Genomic DNA, 14,200 nt, shown 5'->3' on the forward strand with positions numbered 1-14,200 from the left:
TGCTGAGGATAATTTGACTATTTGAGACTATGTTGCAGCAAATGCTAAGCAATAAACAGCTGTGTTTTATTCCAGAGGCTGTTTCCATAATTGATCCATAACAGCTAATGAGTGCTGGAGAGATTTTTACCAATAATAACTATTTTTATGTAAAATCATTCATCTACCAGCCCTCTAAAATTCAGCTGAAGGAATTCAAGGCATGTAGTATCTTGTCATAGTATAATAATATGTTAGATATGCCTTAGAAGTAGCATCCTGCTGGTTTGGCATAATAACATGTGACTGTGTTGCATAAGTATTTTTTTGGGTTGAGTCTTTTGCTGCTGCTTTGTTTTGAAAATGTTAACTTTATAAAGAAAGAAGCAAGCAAACCAAATGTAGTTGAGACAGTTTATAAAGATGAGTGAATAGGATATATCTGTAATATTTTATTTGCACAACAACCTGTTCTAACAGGAACCAAAACAACAATGCTGTTCTTTGTGTTAAAAATAATTGCATGTAAACATGCAAAATTACTGCAGTAAAGTTTCATGTTAAAATAGATTCAACCAATGTTTTGATAATATTTTTATGTAGGGAATGCTACATAGAAATTTGGGGTTGGTCCAACTTCTTGATGTTTTATTTTGAGTGAAGTATTTAGTTATATAAAAGGTATTTGAATGGAAGAGATGACTTCCTGGTTTATATGCCCCTAGCAGGAATTACAGGTTAAACCAATCTGATTACTTTATCCCATTTCCAATAAAAAGTAATAAAAATGTTGTCATTTAACTCAGGAGTAAAGGCCTAGGATGTTTTGGGGTTTTTTCTTCAGATTATGAGAAGTAGGACTCAAACAGTAGGTAAACTGGTTCTTTCATCAGCTGAATGTTTTATACTGGAAAAACTGAATCCATGAAGGTTTATGGACAAAAAAACCCTAGTCAGAACTTGCTTGAGGACAGATAGTAGTATACACTTATTTCACTTGTTATTTATTTCTGCAGACTGGCATGACTATTCTCATGGGGTCTCTTAATCTTTATCTCTGGGTGCTAGAATATCTTCAAATGCATTTAAAAATTAACCTAATTATCTGCTGCCATTTTGCAAATAGGTTTCAACTCTTATTTTACATTTTCAGCACAGATTCTCATGCTTTTGAAATAAGCATGTTTTAGTCATACTTCACAATGGCTTTATGCCAGTGTAATGTCACTGGTATGGAACTACTGTATGGTACTATAAACAGAATTGTGCTTTTTGAAGTTTGAGTCATCTTTAGAGGTTTTAACTATCTATTAATTTTATTACCAAACCAACAACAAAAAAGAGTAAATATACTACAGAAGGCATGCCATAAATACATTATAGACCAGGATGAACGGGCATGTTGAAGTATAACACAAGTATCTTTCGAAGCATGAATAGACTAATAGTATACTAATAATTTTAGTGTGTGTTATACTCACATGTGTGCTTAGCCTTACATATGTGCAGTATTTGGAAAAAGCTGCAAACTGGAACTGGAATTTTACTAAAATTTAGAAAAGTATATACTCGACAGGTATCCACTTTGCTTGTGTAAAGGCTGGCTTCTCTAGTTTCTTTGCATATGGGAGATCTTATTCTTTCAATAAGAGTTCTGTCTGTGGATCAGGTGTGCAGCTGGCTTTTTGGGAGCATCCTCTAGCCTTTAATTTGCCACAATGCTGCAGCTCTAAACCAGTTTGCTCTCTCAGTGATTTAACTGCAAATTTTTTGACCAGGTAAAAGTCAGTAACTCCCACTGAAGTCTGCTTCCACTTAATGTCAGGGAGAATTTTACCACTGATTTTCAACAAGAATAGTTACTGTTGCATTTATTCCATATATACATTAGAAGCAGAGAGCAGAATTTTGACCATTTGGTAAATATGCCTACTTTTATTAGAGCAAATGCCCTATATATTATCTGTTTCACATGAAGCAAAGCGTTAACATTTGGGATAACTCTAAAATAATTGTAAATTATAGTGCAATATATTGATGTTGCTTTGCAGTTGTGTAGGTACTGACCATTGCTATTGCAAATAACATGTAAGCTCTTAAAAAAATACTAAACAAACTCTTATTCTTCCAGCATTTGCAATCTATTTACAAAGGCTTTTTCTTTCTGTGTTTGTTTTTTTTTCTCCATGCACAGGTAGTGGCCCAATTGTGGATCCAGACATTTATGGTATATATTTGTTTTTCTTTTTCTTTTAATGATAGAAATAAGAGAACTCAAACCACTAAAAGATTGAATGTCAGACTCAGTTAAACTGAAATGGCACGTATTATAACACAATTCTAAAAGGCACTTTGTATTGTTGGTTCTTTTCCTGACATATTATTTAAGATAAATGAGGGCAATTTTTACTTATGCTGGTACTTTTGATTCAGATTAGCATAAATCCACTGCTACTGATGGTTACAATTGGTATTGTAGGGTGACAACTGTTTGATGTAGCACACAGGCATGAGATTTTGTGAACCTTCCAGAGGCATTTCTTGGAGGAAAGAGAGTTCATGATTTCTCCTTATATAACTAATTTTTTCAGGGATGATTCCATACTTGTTTTGCCTCCAAAAATGTACCCCTAAATTCCCCTTAAAAATTAATTTGGCACAAATGAGTTTTCCTGTAGGTAATTTTTCTCTGTCCTCTCATTTGTACCTTCCTTTATTTTCTGTTGCATAAGCAGAACATGAACTCAGTGATATCTGAGAGAAGATTTGATGTCACAATGTTCAAGTTATTTTTTAGTTAAGCAAAATATTTTAGGCTATACCTATTGAAAGCCAATGTGCATTATAATAGAAGCTGCAAACTGAAAAACAACTGGCTAGTTTTACATAATAGTTCTGCTATATTTCTGCTGAGCATGAAAGTACATCCTAACCAACACATCCAAAACATCCTTTAGCTTCCAGCAGAAGCTGGATCCTGTTTGGAGTACTTTTATTTGGACAAAATGGCCCATGAATCAAGTTTCCTTAAGCTGATTTAAATGGTATTACTCTGATTCCATGTCATTAAACTTTAGCAAATGTGCATTTGAAGCATCAATTTGGCTTTAAGTGCTTAGAAATACTAAAACATAACTTCCCCTCCTTCTCTTCCCATTTTTTTTTTTTGAGGAGGAAGAAGGTTTTTTTTTTAAAACATTTATTTATTTAGAAGGGTTTTTTTAGAAGTTTTTTTTTTCTTTCCCTCTCCCTTTGCTATCCCAGTAAACTGTCCTTATACCAATCCATGTGTGGTGGGTTGACCCTGGCTGAGGGCCAGGTGCCCACCAGAGCCGCTCTATCACTCCCCTCTTTCATTAGACAGGGGAGAAAAGGTACAATGAAAGAAAACTTACGGGTCGAGATAAGGACAGGGAGAGATCATTCTCTAATTATCATCACGAGCAAAACAGACCGAACTTAGAGAGGGAATTCATCTTATTTATTACTAAGCAAAAAAGAGTAGAGGAATGAGAAATAAAACCAAATCTTAAAACACCTCCCCCCACCCCTCCCATCTTCCTGGGCTCAACTTCACTCCCGGCTTCAAACCTCCGCCCCCCTCAGCGGCACAGGGGGACGGGGAGTGGGGGTTACGGTCAGTTCATCACACATTGTTTCTGCTGCTTCTTCATCCTCAGGGAGAGGACTCATTGTTCCCCCGCTCCAGCGTGGGGTCCCTCTCATGGGAGACAGTCCTTCACGGCCTTCTCCAACGTGAGTCTCCTCCACGGGGTGCAGACCTTCAGGAGCAGACTGCTCCAGCGTGGGTCCCCCACGGGGTCACAAGTCCTGTCAGCAAACCTGCTCTGGCGTGGGCTCCTCTCTCCACGGGTCCACAGGTCCTGCCAGGAGCTTGCTCCAGCACGGACTTCCCACAGGGCCACAGCCTCCTTCAGGTGCCTCCACCTGCTCCAGCCTGGGGTCTTCCACGGGCTGCAGGTGGAATCTCTACACCCCCTCATCCTCCCTCCATGGGCTGCAGGGGGACAGCCTGCTTCACCATGGTCTTCACCACGGGCTGCAGGGGAATCTTGCTTCGGCGCCTGGAGTACCTCCTCCCCCTCCTTCTGCACTGACCTTGGTGTCTGCAGAGTTTCTTACATCTTCTCACTCCTCTCTCTGGCTGCAAAAGCGCTCTCTAACTGTTTTTCTCTTTCTTAAATATGTTATCACAGAGGCGCTGATTGGCTTGGCCTTGGCCAGCGGCGGGTCCGTCTTGGAGCCGGCTGGCATTGGCTCTATCAGACACAGGGGAAGCTTCTAGCAGCTTCTCACAGAAGCCACCCCTGTAGCCCCCCCGCTACCAAAACCTTGCCACGCAAAACCAACACACCATGAGGTTTTGCCTTTTCCTTCACATTTTCTTCCCCATCCCACGGGGGGAGGGGAGAGGAGTGAGCGAGCGGCTGTGTGGTGCTCAGCTGTCGGCTGGGGCTAAACCACAACACCTGGCAGGGCAGGGGTCTTGCCAGCCAGGGCCTGTCCCACTGCCCCCAATGAGGGAGCAGGGCAGGCTGTGGGGGCGGCTGGGGGCAGCCCCCAACCAAGGACACCAGGCACCTCTGTGGGGATGGGGCTCTGTTTTGGCCAGGATGGGCTGTCAGCTCATGAGTGGGGGTCAGGATCAGAACCAGTGAGGGTAACCAGGGTCAGATACAGCCCCAGGATGGCAGGGCAGGGCCATGGGGATGGAGACAGGCTGAGGTCAGGCCAGGATGTGAGCCTAAGTGTTGGGCCTGGCTCAGCAGGACCCATGACCTAAGTCCCACATAGCATGAGTCAAGAGGCATGACCCTGTCTGTATCAGAATGCTACATGCCTAATCAGAATTTCATAATAAAATGAACAACAATTCATTTAATTTAGAATTGCCTGGATTTGGATGGATAACTGTTGTGCATGTTTTCCTTGCCTGGCTCAGCCATTTCAAGAGGCTTTGAAAATTTGGCACTAATTCAAATGGAAATGGCTCACAGTTATACAGTGGAAAATTGCAATGCAACACTGATATACCGAAGTGGCCTAGTTTATCCCTTGCCCTTTTTAATAATACTGCATTCAGAGGATTCATAGACCCAGACCTGAAATACTGTGCATAGTTCTCATTAGTCCTTCAGGGTATGATTTCCAGTATCATAGTACAGAAATGAAAATAAACAACTGCAAATAGCTTCAGCTTTTGCCCCCCACTATTTACAGGTAAAATTAAGAGCAAAAATTTCCCTCTTAAAAGTTTGTATTATGGAGACAGAACAGTGAAGGCTCTTAATGTTTATTTTCTATATTGTTGCTATTATAAAGCTACTGTAAATAAAGGGTTGGTCAAAACTATCTTAGTGAAGACATTGCCAGAAAATTGCAAACAAAGCCCAATCTTATAGCTTGAGTTGCTTGTTATAAACTGGTGTGGTGGGTTGACCCTGGCTGGAGGCCAGGTGCCCACCAGAGCCACTCCTTAACTAGACGGGGGAGAAAAAGTATAACGAAAGGCTTGTGGGTCGAGATAAGGACAGGGAGAGATCACTCACTAATTATCGTCACGAGCAAAACAGACTGAACTTAGAGAGGGAATTCATCTAATTTATTACCAAGCAAAACAGAGTAGAGGAATGAGAAATAAAATCAAATCTTAAAACACCTCCCCCCCACCCCTCCCATCTTCCCAGGCTCAACTTCACTCCTGGCTTCAACCTCCTCCCCCTCAGCTGCACAGGGGGATGGGGAATGGGGGTTACAGTCAGTTCATCACACATTGTTTCTGCCACTTCTTCATCCTCAAGGGGAGGACTCCTCACACTCTTCCCCTGCTCCAACATGGAGTCCTTCTCACAGGAGACAGTCCTTCACGAACTTCTCCAATGTGAGTCCTTCCCACAGGCTACAGTCCTTCATAAACTGCTCCAATGTGGGTCTCTCCCATGGGGTGCAGACCTTCAGGAGCAAACTGCTCCAGCGTGGGTCCCCCACGGGGTCACAAGTCCTGTCAGCAAACCTGGTCTGGTGTGGGCTCCTCTCTCCACGGGTCCACAGGTCCTGCCAGGAGCTTGCTCCAGCACGGACTTCCCACAGGGCCACAGCCTCCTTCAGGTGCCTCCACCTGCTCTGGCATGGGGTCTTCCACGGGCTGCAGGTGGAATCTCTACACCCCCTCATCCTTCCTCCATGGACGGCTGCAGGGGGACAGCCTGCCTCACCATGGTCTTCACCACGGGCTGCAGGGGGGGGAATCTCTGCTTTGGTGCCTGGAGCACCTCCTCCCCCTCCTTCTGCACTGACCTTGGTGTCTGCAGAGTTTCTTACATCTTCTCATTCCTCTCTCTGGCTGCAAAAGCTCTCTCTAACTGTTTTTTTTCCCCCTTCTTAAATATGTTATCACAGAGGTGCTGATTGGCTTGGCCTTGGCCAGCGGCAGGTCCGTCTTGGAGCCAGCTGGCATTGGCTCTATCAGACACAGGGGAAGCTTCTAGCAGCTTCTCGCAGAAGCCACCCCTGTAGCCCCCCCCCCCCGCTACCAAAACCTTGCCATTCAAACCCAATACAACTGGGTTCTTCACTGATCAAGAGTCTAGGTGCTGCCTGCAGATGAATAAAACTGAAATTTCCTTCTCTGCTGTGGCAAAACTTGTATTCACAGTAGCGGATGGTGTGCACAGAACCTTGTCTCAGTGTCCAGGCTGTTTGTCCAAGTGGGGAATTCAGGTAGGATTTATTTTGCCTGGAGTAAAAATTGCTGCTCTTTTGCCTTTTGCTACTATTTTAACCTTGCTGCATAGGAAGCTACAGACATAGGGTTGCAATGCTGAGTTGGAGAATGTAAGTGATAAAAGGCCAGGAAATTAAATTTGGTTTCTCGTGAAAGCTCTGTAGACTAAATATGTATTTGGGCTTGAAAAAAATCCTATCCTTCGGCATGTATGGTGTAGAGCCAAAATAGACTTTGAGTTGATTAGACAACCTGACTGGACTGATTGTAGCACTGGTGGCAGAGGTAGCTGTATTGGTTCATATACCAAAAAAATATGCAGCCTGCTGAGTGCTTTGCAGAAAGAAAGTGTGTTTGTACATGCATGAAGATCACAAGGCTGGTGCAGCTTGTTGCTAGTATTGCCAGCTGAGGTCTCCAAAACAGCTTTGCGAGCTTGTCATGGTTTAACCCCAGCCAGTAACTAAGCACCACGCAGCCTCTCACTCACCCCTCTCCTCTCAAGGGGATGGGGAGGAGAATGGAAAAAAACTTGTGGGTTGAAACAAAAGCAGTTTAATAGGATAACAAAGGAAGAGAAAAATAACAACAACGATAATAATTAAAAAACCAAGTAATGCACAAATGCAATTGCTCACCACATGCAGAAGGAAAAAATACAACAACTCAATGCCCAGTCTTTTTCCGAGCAGCAATTCCACCTCCCGGCTACCTTCCCCAGTTATATATATAGGGAGCATGACATATGATAGGGAATATCCCTGTGATCAATCTGGGTCAGCTGTCCTGGCTATGCTTTCCCAGCTTCTTGTGCACCTGGCAGAGCATGAGGAGCTGAAAAGTCCTTGACTTAGTGTAGACACTACGACTACCTAGCAACAGCTAAACACATCAGTGTGTTATCAACATTATTCCAATACTAAATCCAAAACACAGCACTATACCGGATACTAGAAAGAAAACACTCTCTGTGCTGAAACCAGACAGAGCTAAAGAAGATAAAGACCCTCCCTCCCCTTGCCCAGTAGCAGCTCTGAGGTTGGAAGAGTTCCTGCCTCTGTGGTTTGTGAGCTATGTCTCTGAATTTTGCTTTTTCATATTCACAGCTACAATTTCATCTGTAGACTTATGGCATTGATTTTATTCAAAACATATAAAGAAATACACAATTAATTGCAAATTTAAATTAGGGTGCTGGAGGTGCATTTGCAATAAATACACTTATTGCCCTTGTTTGTTTTATTTCATCTGCACACATTGCAGTCATACAATAGAAACATTTCCAGATGCAATCATAAAAATATTAACTTTTTTTTTATTTTAATGGATGTATCTCTAAGTTCATACATGTACTATTTAATTCTTATCTCATTTGAATAATTTTGACAGAAAAACATGGACTCTATGTGCTTCATTTTAAAATAATTATAAATATTTAAGCCATATTCATTCTTTTGATGGGATTGTCCTGGCTTCACCCCTGCAGATCTATGAGGACCACTGTTTTGATAAATCAAATTTCTTCAGACCATCTCAGGCACTTTTAACTTCTTTAAAGTTTACCTGTATGACAATTTAGCATGTTAGACTGTAACCTCTATGCACACAACAGCATTTTTCATTATTTTTTTAACCTAAGAAAACCAGCTATTTCACATTTGATATCAATAAACTAGCTAAAACGTCATCTGCCAAGTTCTTTGCAGATAAACAGAAGGTCCCCAAGCTAATTTCTAAGTCAGTCCTATATTTGGCTGAATACAAGGCTAGAGAAGTTCATTGTAGAGGGCAGTATTCAATTTTTAAAGAGAAGTCAGAAGCACATAAAAAGAACTTTATGGATGGAGTTCTTATTTAACTCTAGTTTTTCTAATAGAAATATATATTATGATGTAGATTCCTTCTCTATAAAGCTAAATAGAGAAGCAGCTTCTTTTTTCAAATCTGTCAGTCACAACACATTTATTCAAAATTATCTGTCACAAGGATCCCCCCAAATGTATCAGGTACAATAGAAATAATGTATAATTTTCAAATTGCTCAGAATTCTGATAAGTGTTACTGTCATTATGGTATTACAAAGCTGAAATAATAAAGACAACCCTTTCCCATCCAAGGTTACAAAATTATAAAAGCACCCTTTTTTTCCTTTCCTAAGAGTATGAAACCACACCTAATGATCTTGGAGACACCACGAATAATAGTAATCGAATCACTTCTGCGGATGTTCCCAACAAAGAGAATGAAGATAGTATCACTGTAAGTATATACATTGTTTCCTGATCTGTAATCTTGGCAGATTTTTTTGACTATACAACTAATGAAACTGCGAAGATTGTAATGGGACCCTAAGCTACCAGAACACCAGAGCTATTACTATGCAGTGATCAAAATCAAGAGGAAGAAAATCAATGCATCCCCCTTCTTCCCTCACCCCATATTTTAAGAGTGGATCATTTTTCATTCCAAGTAAAGTTGGTAATTTGTTTCATGCTTTTCTGAACAACTAACTGTAATTTGTTAGCCCAAGACTTTGCTTCTAATTCTAGTCAAGGAGAGCAACTCTTTTTTTACAAAATAGCAACATTCAAGGTAACTTAAAGACTGTTGCTTTAATTCCAGTCCCAAAGTCAGTTGCTCCTTACAAAGAGGACATGGTGTAATGAACTTTCAAATTCTAATTGTATGTTTTTAATGTATAATTTCATGTAGCTTTTTGATAAGATAATTTGTAGTGGATCTTGGTACAGACAGCTGAATTGGTGGGTCTACTCCTTTGCTGCCTCACCTATCATGATGTTGGAAATTGAATGTTAGATGAACGTTAAATGTCATGAATTGTTAGAAACTGGTAGCAGGCATCTGGTCTGGTTAGTAGTGCTGCCTCCCTGCTGCAGGCATTGATGACTGCAAGGTGGCAGGCAGTGGAGAGTGTGTGCATTTCTGGTAGATTGTGAGTTGGGAAAGAATGGAAAAGTAGGCTATGAAGGCTAGGTATTGTCTCAATACATCTGAAAGTGATGAGGGAGGAATCTATTTTGTGCAGGTGGGAGAAAGCCTACCCAGTGGCTATCTCCAGCACCAATGGTTGGGGAGTGAAAAGTTATAAGAATAAGGGCAATGAGAAGGGTTCCTAAAATTTCTATTTTGTTCTGTTTCCATCTGTTAAGTGCAGTGGGGGCATAACTTTGACAGCCTCCAGTCCTTCACATTGACAGTGGTTGCTTCATGGAGATATACTTTACCAAAAAATCAGGAAGATCCCAGACAGTCTTATCTTTTCTGATAACAGAATCACAGAATAGCTGAGACTGGAAGGCACCTCTGGACATCATCTAGTCCAACCCCCATGCTCAAAGCAGAGTCAGCTACAGCAGGTTGTCCAGGACTGTGTCCAGTCAGGTTTTGAATATCTCCCAGGATGGACACTCCATAGCCTTTCTGGGCAACCTGTGCCAGTGTTCAACCACCCTCACAGTAAAAAAATGTTTTCTTATGTGTTTTCTTAAAACATGCCACTCTACTGGAAGGGAAAGGGGTGATGTGCATTCCCTCCCACCTGCCTATGAATGTGTGGGATGTTGAGAAAGTGTTTCTCACAGGTGTCTGAGTCTCTATTCTCTGCAGGATAGAAGAAACCTCAGCAAGTGACTTATTTCTGTACTCTAATCTGAGTGCAAATGTTTCCTATTTAAAATGAATATCTAAATCGTAGAATCATAGAATGGTTTGGGTTGGAAGGGACCTTTAAAGATCATCTAGTCCAACTCCCCTGCCACAGGCAGGGACATCTTCCACTAGATCAAGTTGCTCAAAGCCCCGTCAAACCTGACCATGAACACCTCCAATGATGGGGCATCCACAACTTCTCTAGGCAACCTGTTCCAGTGTCTCACCACCCTCACAGTGAAGAATTTCTTCCTTATGTCCAATCTAAATCTACCCTCTTTCACTTTAAAACCATTGCCCCTTGTCCTGCCACTGCAGGTCCTAGTAAAAATTCTCTCTGTGTCTTTCTTATAAGCCCCCTTTAAGTATTGAAAGGCTGCAATAAGGTCTCCCTGGAGCCTTCTCTTCTCCAGGCCAAACAACCCCAACTCTTTCAGCCTTTCCTCATAGTACAGGCATTCCAGCCCTCTGACCATTTTTGTGACCCTCCTCTGGACCTGCTCTAACAGGTCCATGTCTTTCTTGTACTGAGAACTCCAGAGCTGGATACAATACTCCAGGTGAGGTCTCCCTTGACCTGCTGGCCACGCTTCTTTTTATGTGGCCCAGGATATGATTGGCTTTCTGGACTGTGAGCACACATTGCCAGCTCATGTCCAATTTTTTATCCACCAGTATCCCCAAGTCCTTTTCTGCAGGGCTGCTCTCAATCCATTTATCCCCCAGTCTGTATTGATATTGGAGATTGCCCTAACACAGGTGCAGGACCTTGCAATTGGCCTTGTTGGACCTCATGAGGTTGGGTTAATGGGTAAATATGAATGTATGCTGAATATGTTTGAAGATGGTTAATGAGAAAAAAACAGATCTGTTTGTGTCCTCTTTTTTAGGTGTATATTATGGTGGGAAGTGCAGCACTGGTGTGCACTGGCTTAGTAATAATGCTCATTATTCTGAAGTTTGGAAGACACTCTAAGTTTGGGATGAAAGGTATGCAGGGTCATTTTTTATATCTACTGTAATTGTTGTGGGTTGTACAAGCTTATACCATAGGTATCTGCACCAAGAACAGTCAAGATAACTAGATAAAGTGCCATCATGTTTTGTGTTTCATTTATTCATCAGGTAAGTAAGAGCAGAGACAGATGTAGATAGAATATATAATTTTGGTTTGAACATTCTACTTCTCTGCTTTTTCTTATCACAGTTCCCATTTCTTTCTCTTCAATTGCACAGCCCCATGGGACACTTCCTGGAATAAAATATCACTTGAGTCACTGTAGGGAAGTAGAACATAAGAAATTTATTTTATTCTGATAAGAGTTTGATTACAAATATTTGGCAACAATCTATGCTGTATTCAAGAGATACTTCAGACAATACTATAAATGCTGCCTTGAGGTGATTGTATTTGGTCTGGCTGGGATGGAGTTAAATTTCCCCATAGCAGCCCTCTTAGTGCTGTGCTTTGTATTTGTAGCTGGAAAGGTGTTGATAACACACCAATGTTTTGGCTACTGCTGAGCAGTGCTGGCACAGCATCAAGGCTGTCTCTCCAATTTCCCCCCAAAGGCCAGTAGGCTGAGGGTGGGCAAGAGGTTGGGAGGGGACATAGCCAGGACAGGTGACCCAAACTGGCCAAAGGGATATTCCATACCATACGATGTCATGCTCAGCAATAAAAGCCAAAAGAAAGGAGAAGGAAGGATCAGCAAAGTGTTATGAACTGACCGCAACTCCCATTCCCTATCCCCTTGCACTGCTCAGGGGCTGGGGAGGGAGAGCGTAGAAGGTTCATGAGTGAAGTTGAGCCTGGGAAGAAAGGGGGCTGGGGGGAAGTTGGTTTTAGCTTTGTTTTTATTTCTCGCTATCCTATTCAGTTATTAATTGGCAATAAATTAAATTAATCTTCCCCAAGTTGAGTTGATAGAGCAGCTTGGTGGGCACCTGGCAGCCAGCCAATGTTAACTCACCACAGTTTGTTCTGGAGTGGTAGGGACAGTAATTGGGAGACGCAACAGGCAAAACATGGACTGGGCATTGCCAGACAGCAGAATAATTGTGGGGAATTTTTGTTGTTGTAATTGTGGTGAAGGGACAAGGGGTGGAGCGTGTGTAAATTGGTGTGGTGGGTTGACCCCAGCTGGAGGCCAGGTGTCCACCAAAGCTGCTCTATCACTCCCCCTCCTCAACTGGATGGGGAGAGAAAATATAACGAAAGGCTCATGGGTTGAGATAAGGACAGGGAGAGGTCATTCAGCAATTACTGTCACGGACAAAACAGACTAAACTTAGGAAAAAATTAATCTAATTTATTACCAAGCAAAACAGAGTAATGAGAAATAAAACCAAATCTTAAAAACACCTTCCCCCCACCTCTCCCTTCTTCCTGGGCTTAACTTTACTCCCGAATTTTCTCCTCTCTCTGGCTGCAAAAGCTGCTGTTCCTTTTTTTTTTTTCTTTCCTTCTTAAATATGTTATCCCAGAGGCACTACCACTGTTGCTGATTGGCTTGGCCCTGGCCAGTGGCAGGTCTGTCTTGGAGCCGGTTGACATTGTCTCTGTCAGACATAGGGGAAGCTTCTAGCAGCTTCTCACAGAAGCCAAACCCTGTAGCCCCCCCCCCCACCAAAACCTTGCCACGCAAACCCAGTACAATTGTCCACTTTTGTCAGTGTTGTGATGATGTTCTGATTTTGGTGTGGGAAATTCTTTTTGTTGATGTAAGTGAAGTTTGTGAAGATTGTGTGACGATGTATATTTTAATGATAATTTTTAAATGTGTTTCACAGAAGCCATCCCTGCAGCCTCCCCCACTACCAAAACTTTTCCCTTTAAACCCAATACATAAGTTCAGTGGTAAGAGGGGAATGTGCATTTGCAGTGCATCCTGTCACACTGGTGCTTTCTCACGGATACATTTTCTTGACTCTGTGTGTGTGTGTCTTGGGAAATGGCAGCTGGAAAGAGTGGCAAGTGCTCAAGTTCCTGTGGAAGGGGAACTGTCAGCTGATTAATTAATTATTTATCTTATTTACAGCCAGATGGAGGTACAGGTAACACAGAGGTACCTGTAACAATTCCAGTATGGTGGTATTGTACTGATCTCATCAGTCTGTGTCTAGAGATGTTGGTGGAATTGTATTTAAAAAAAACATCCCCCCCCCAAAAGAAAAAAGCCCCCCCTCCCCTTGTTATCTTGTTGAGAGGCCCAGAACGTGCTTTTCTGTGTGCTAAAGGAGATGAGCTTTTGATCTTAAGATGTGTAGTTGAGGATCTGTGGAGAGAGTGGTAAGTTATTTTTGGTAGGTTCCTGTTAACCTTATGTCCTTCCTCTTATTCATGCTTATGATATAGCACAACCCCCCGTAGCAGGGGGGTTGGAACTAGATGATCTTTAAGGTCCCTTCCAACCCAAACCATTCTATGATTCTATGATTCTATATAGTACCACACAAATTTTTTCCCCATAGTTGTATATTTTGATGATTCTGACTTGTTCTTGACAGTGCTCTTTTCAGATATCTACTGTATATTTGATATTTGTATATTCTGTGTGGAAGAGAGTTCCTAGAACAGATGAGATTTGAACAGAGTAGAAATGTAGATGGTAGATAGTACAGATTAGCTCACTAGGATGGTAACCTCCTTTTCTCTCACCTCCTTCTGATATGATACAGTTTCTGGTAGCATTAAAAGAGGACAGACATTGTGAAATGTCCTGAAAAACAACATGGAGTCTGTGGGATAGAGCTGGAGAGTTTTGGCCAAAGACTAGAAAAAACTGTCTAGAACTGAACAGCAGC

The 14,200-nt window shown here is 41.9% G+C and overlaps 1 protein-coding gene across 4 annotated transcripts in view; it reads left to right on the top strand.

The window, feature by feature from the left end:
• LOC104642870 (BDNF/NT-3 growth factors receptor-like) overlaps positions 1-14,200 on the top strand; it is a 281,490-nt gene that overhangs the window by 108,912 nt on the left and 158,378 nt on the right. For all 4 annotated transcript variants that reach the window (XM_075738918.1, XM_075738915.1, XM_075738916.1 and 1 more), the window contains 3 exons: positions 2,174-2,206; positions 8,883-8,983; positions 11,284-11,383. In XM_075738918.1, the coding sequence (XP_075595033.1) occupies positions 2,174-2,206; positions 8,883-8,983; positions 11,284-11,383 (234 nt within the window). The remainder of the gene's footprint in view (positions 1-2,173; positions 2,207-8,882; positions 8,984-11,283; positions 11,384-14,200) is intronic.

The sequence above is a fragment of the Balearica regulorum genome, chromosome W (assembly GCF_011004875.1).
Source record: "Balearica regulorum gibbericeps isolate bBalReg1 chromosome W, bBalReg1.pri, whole genome shotgun sequence".
Lineage (NCBI taxonomy): Eukaryota > Metazoa > Chordata > Aves > Gruiformes > Gruidae > Balearica > Balearica regulorum.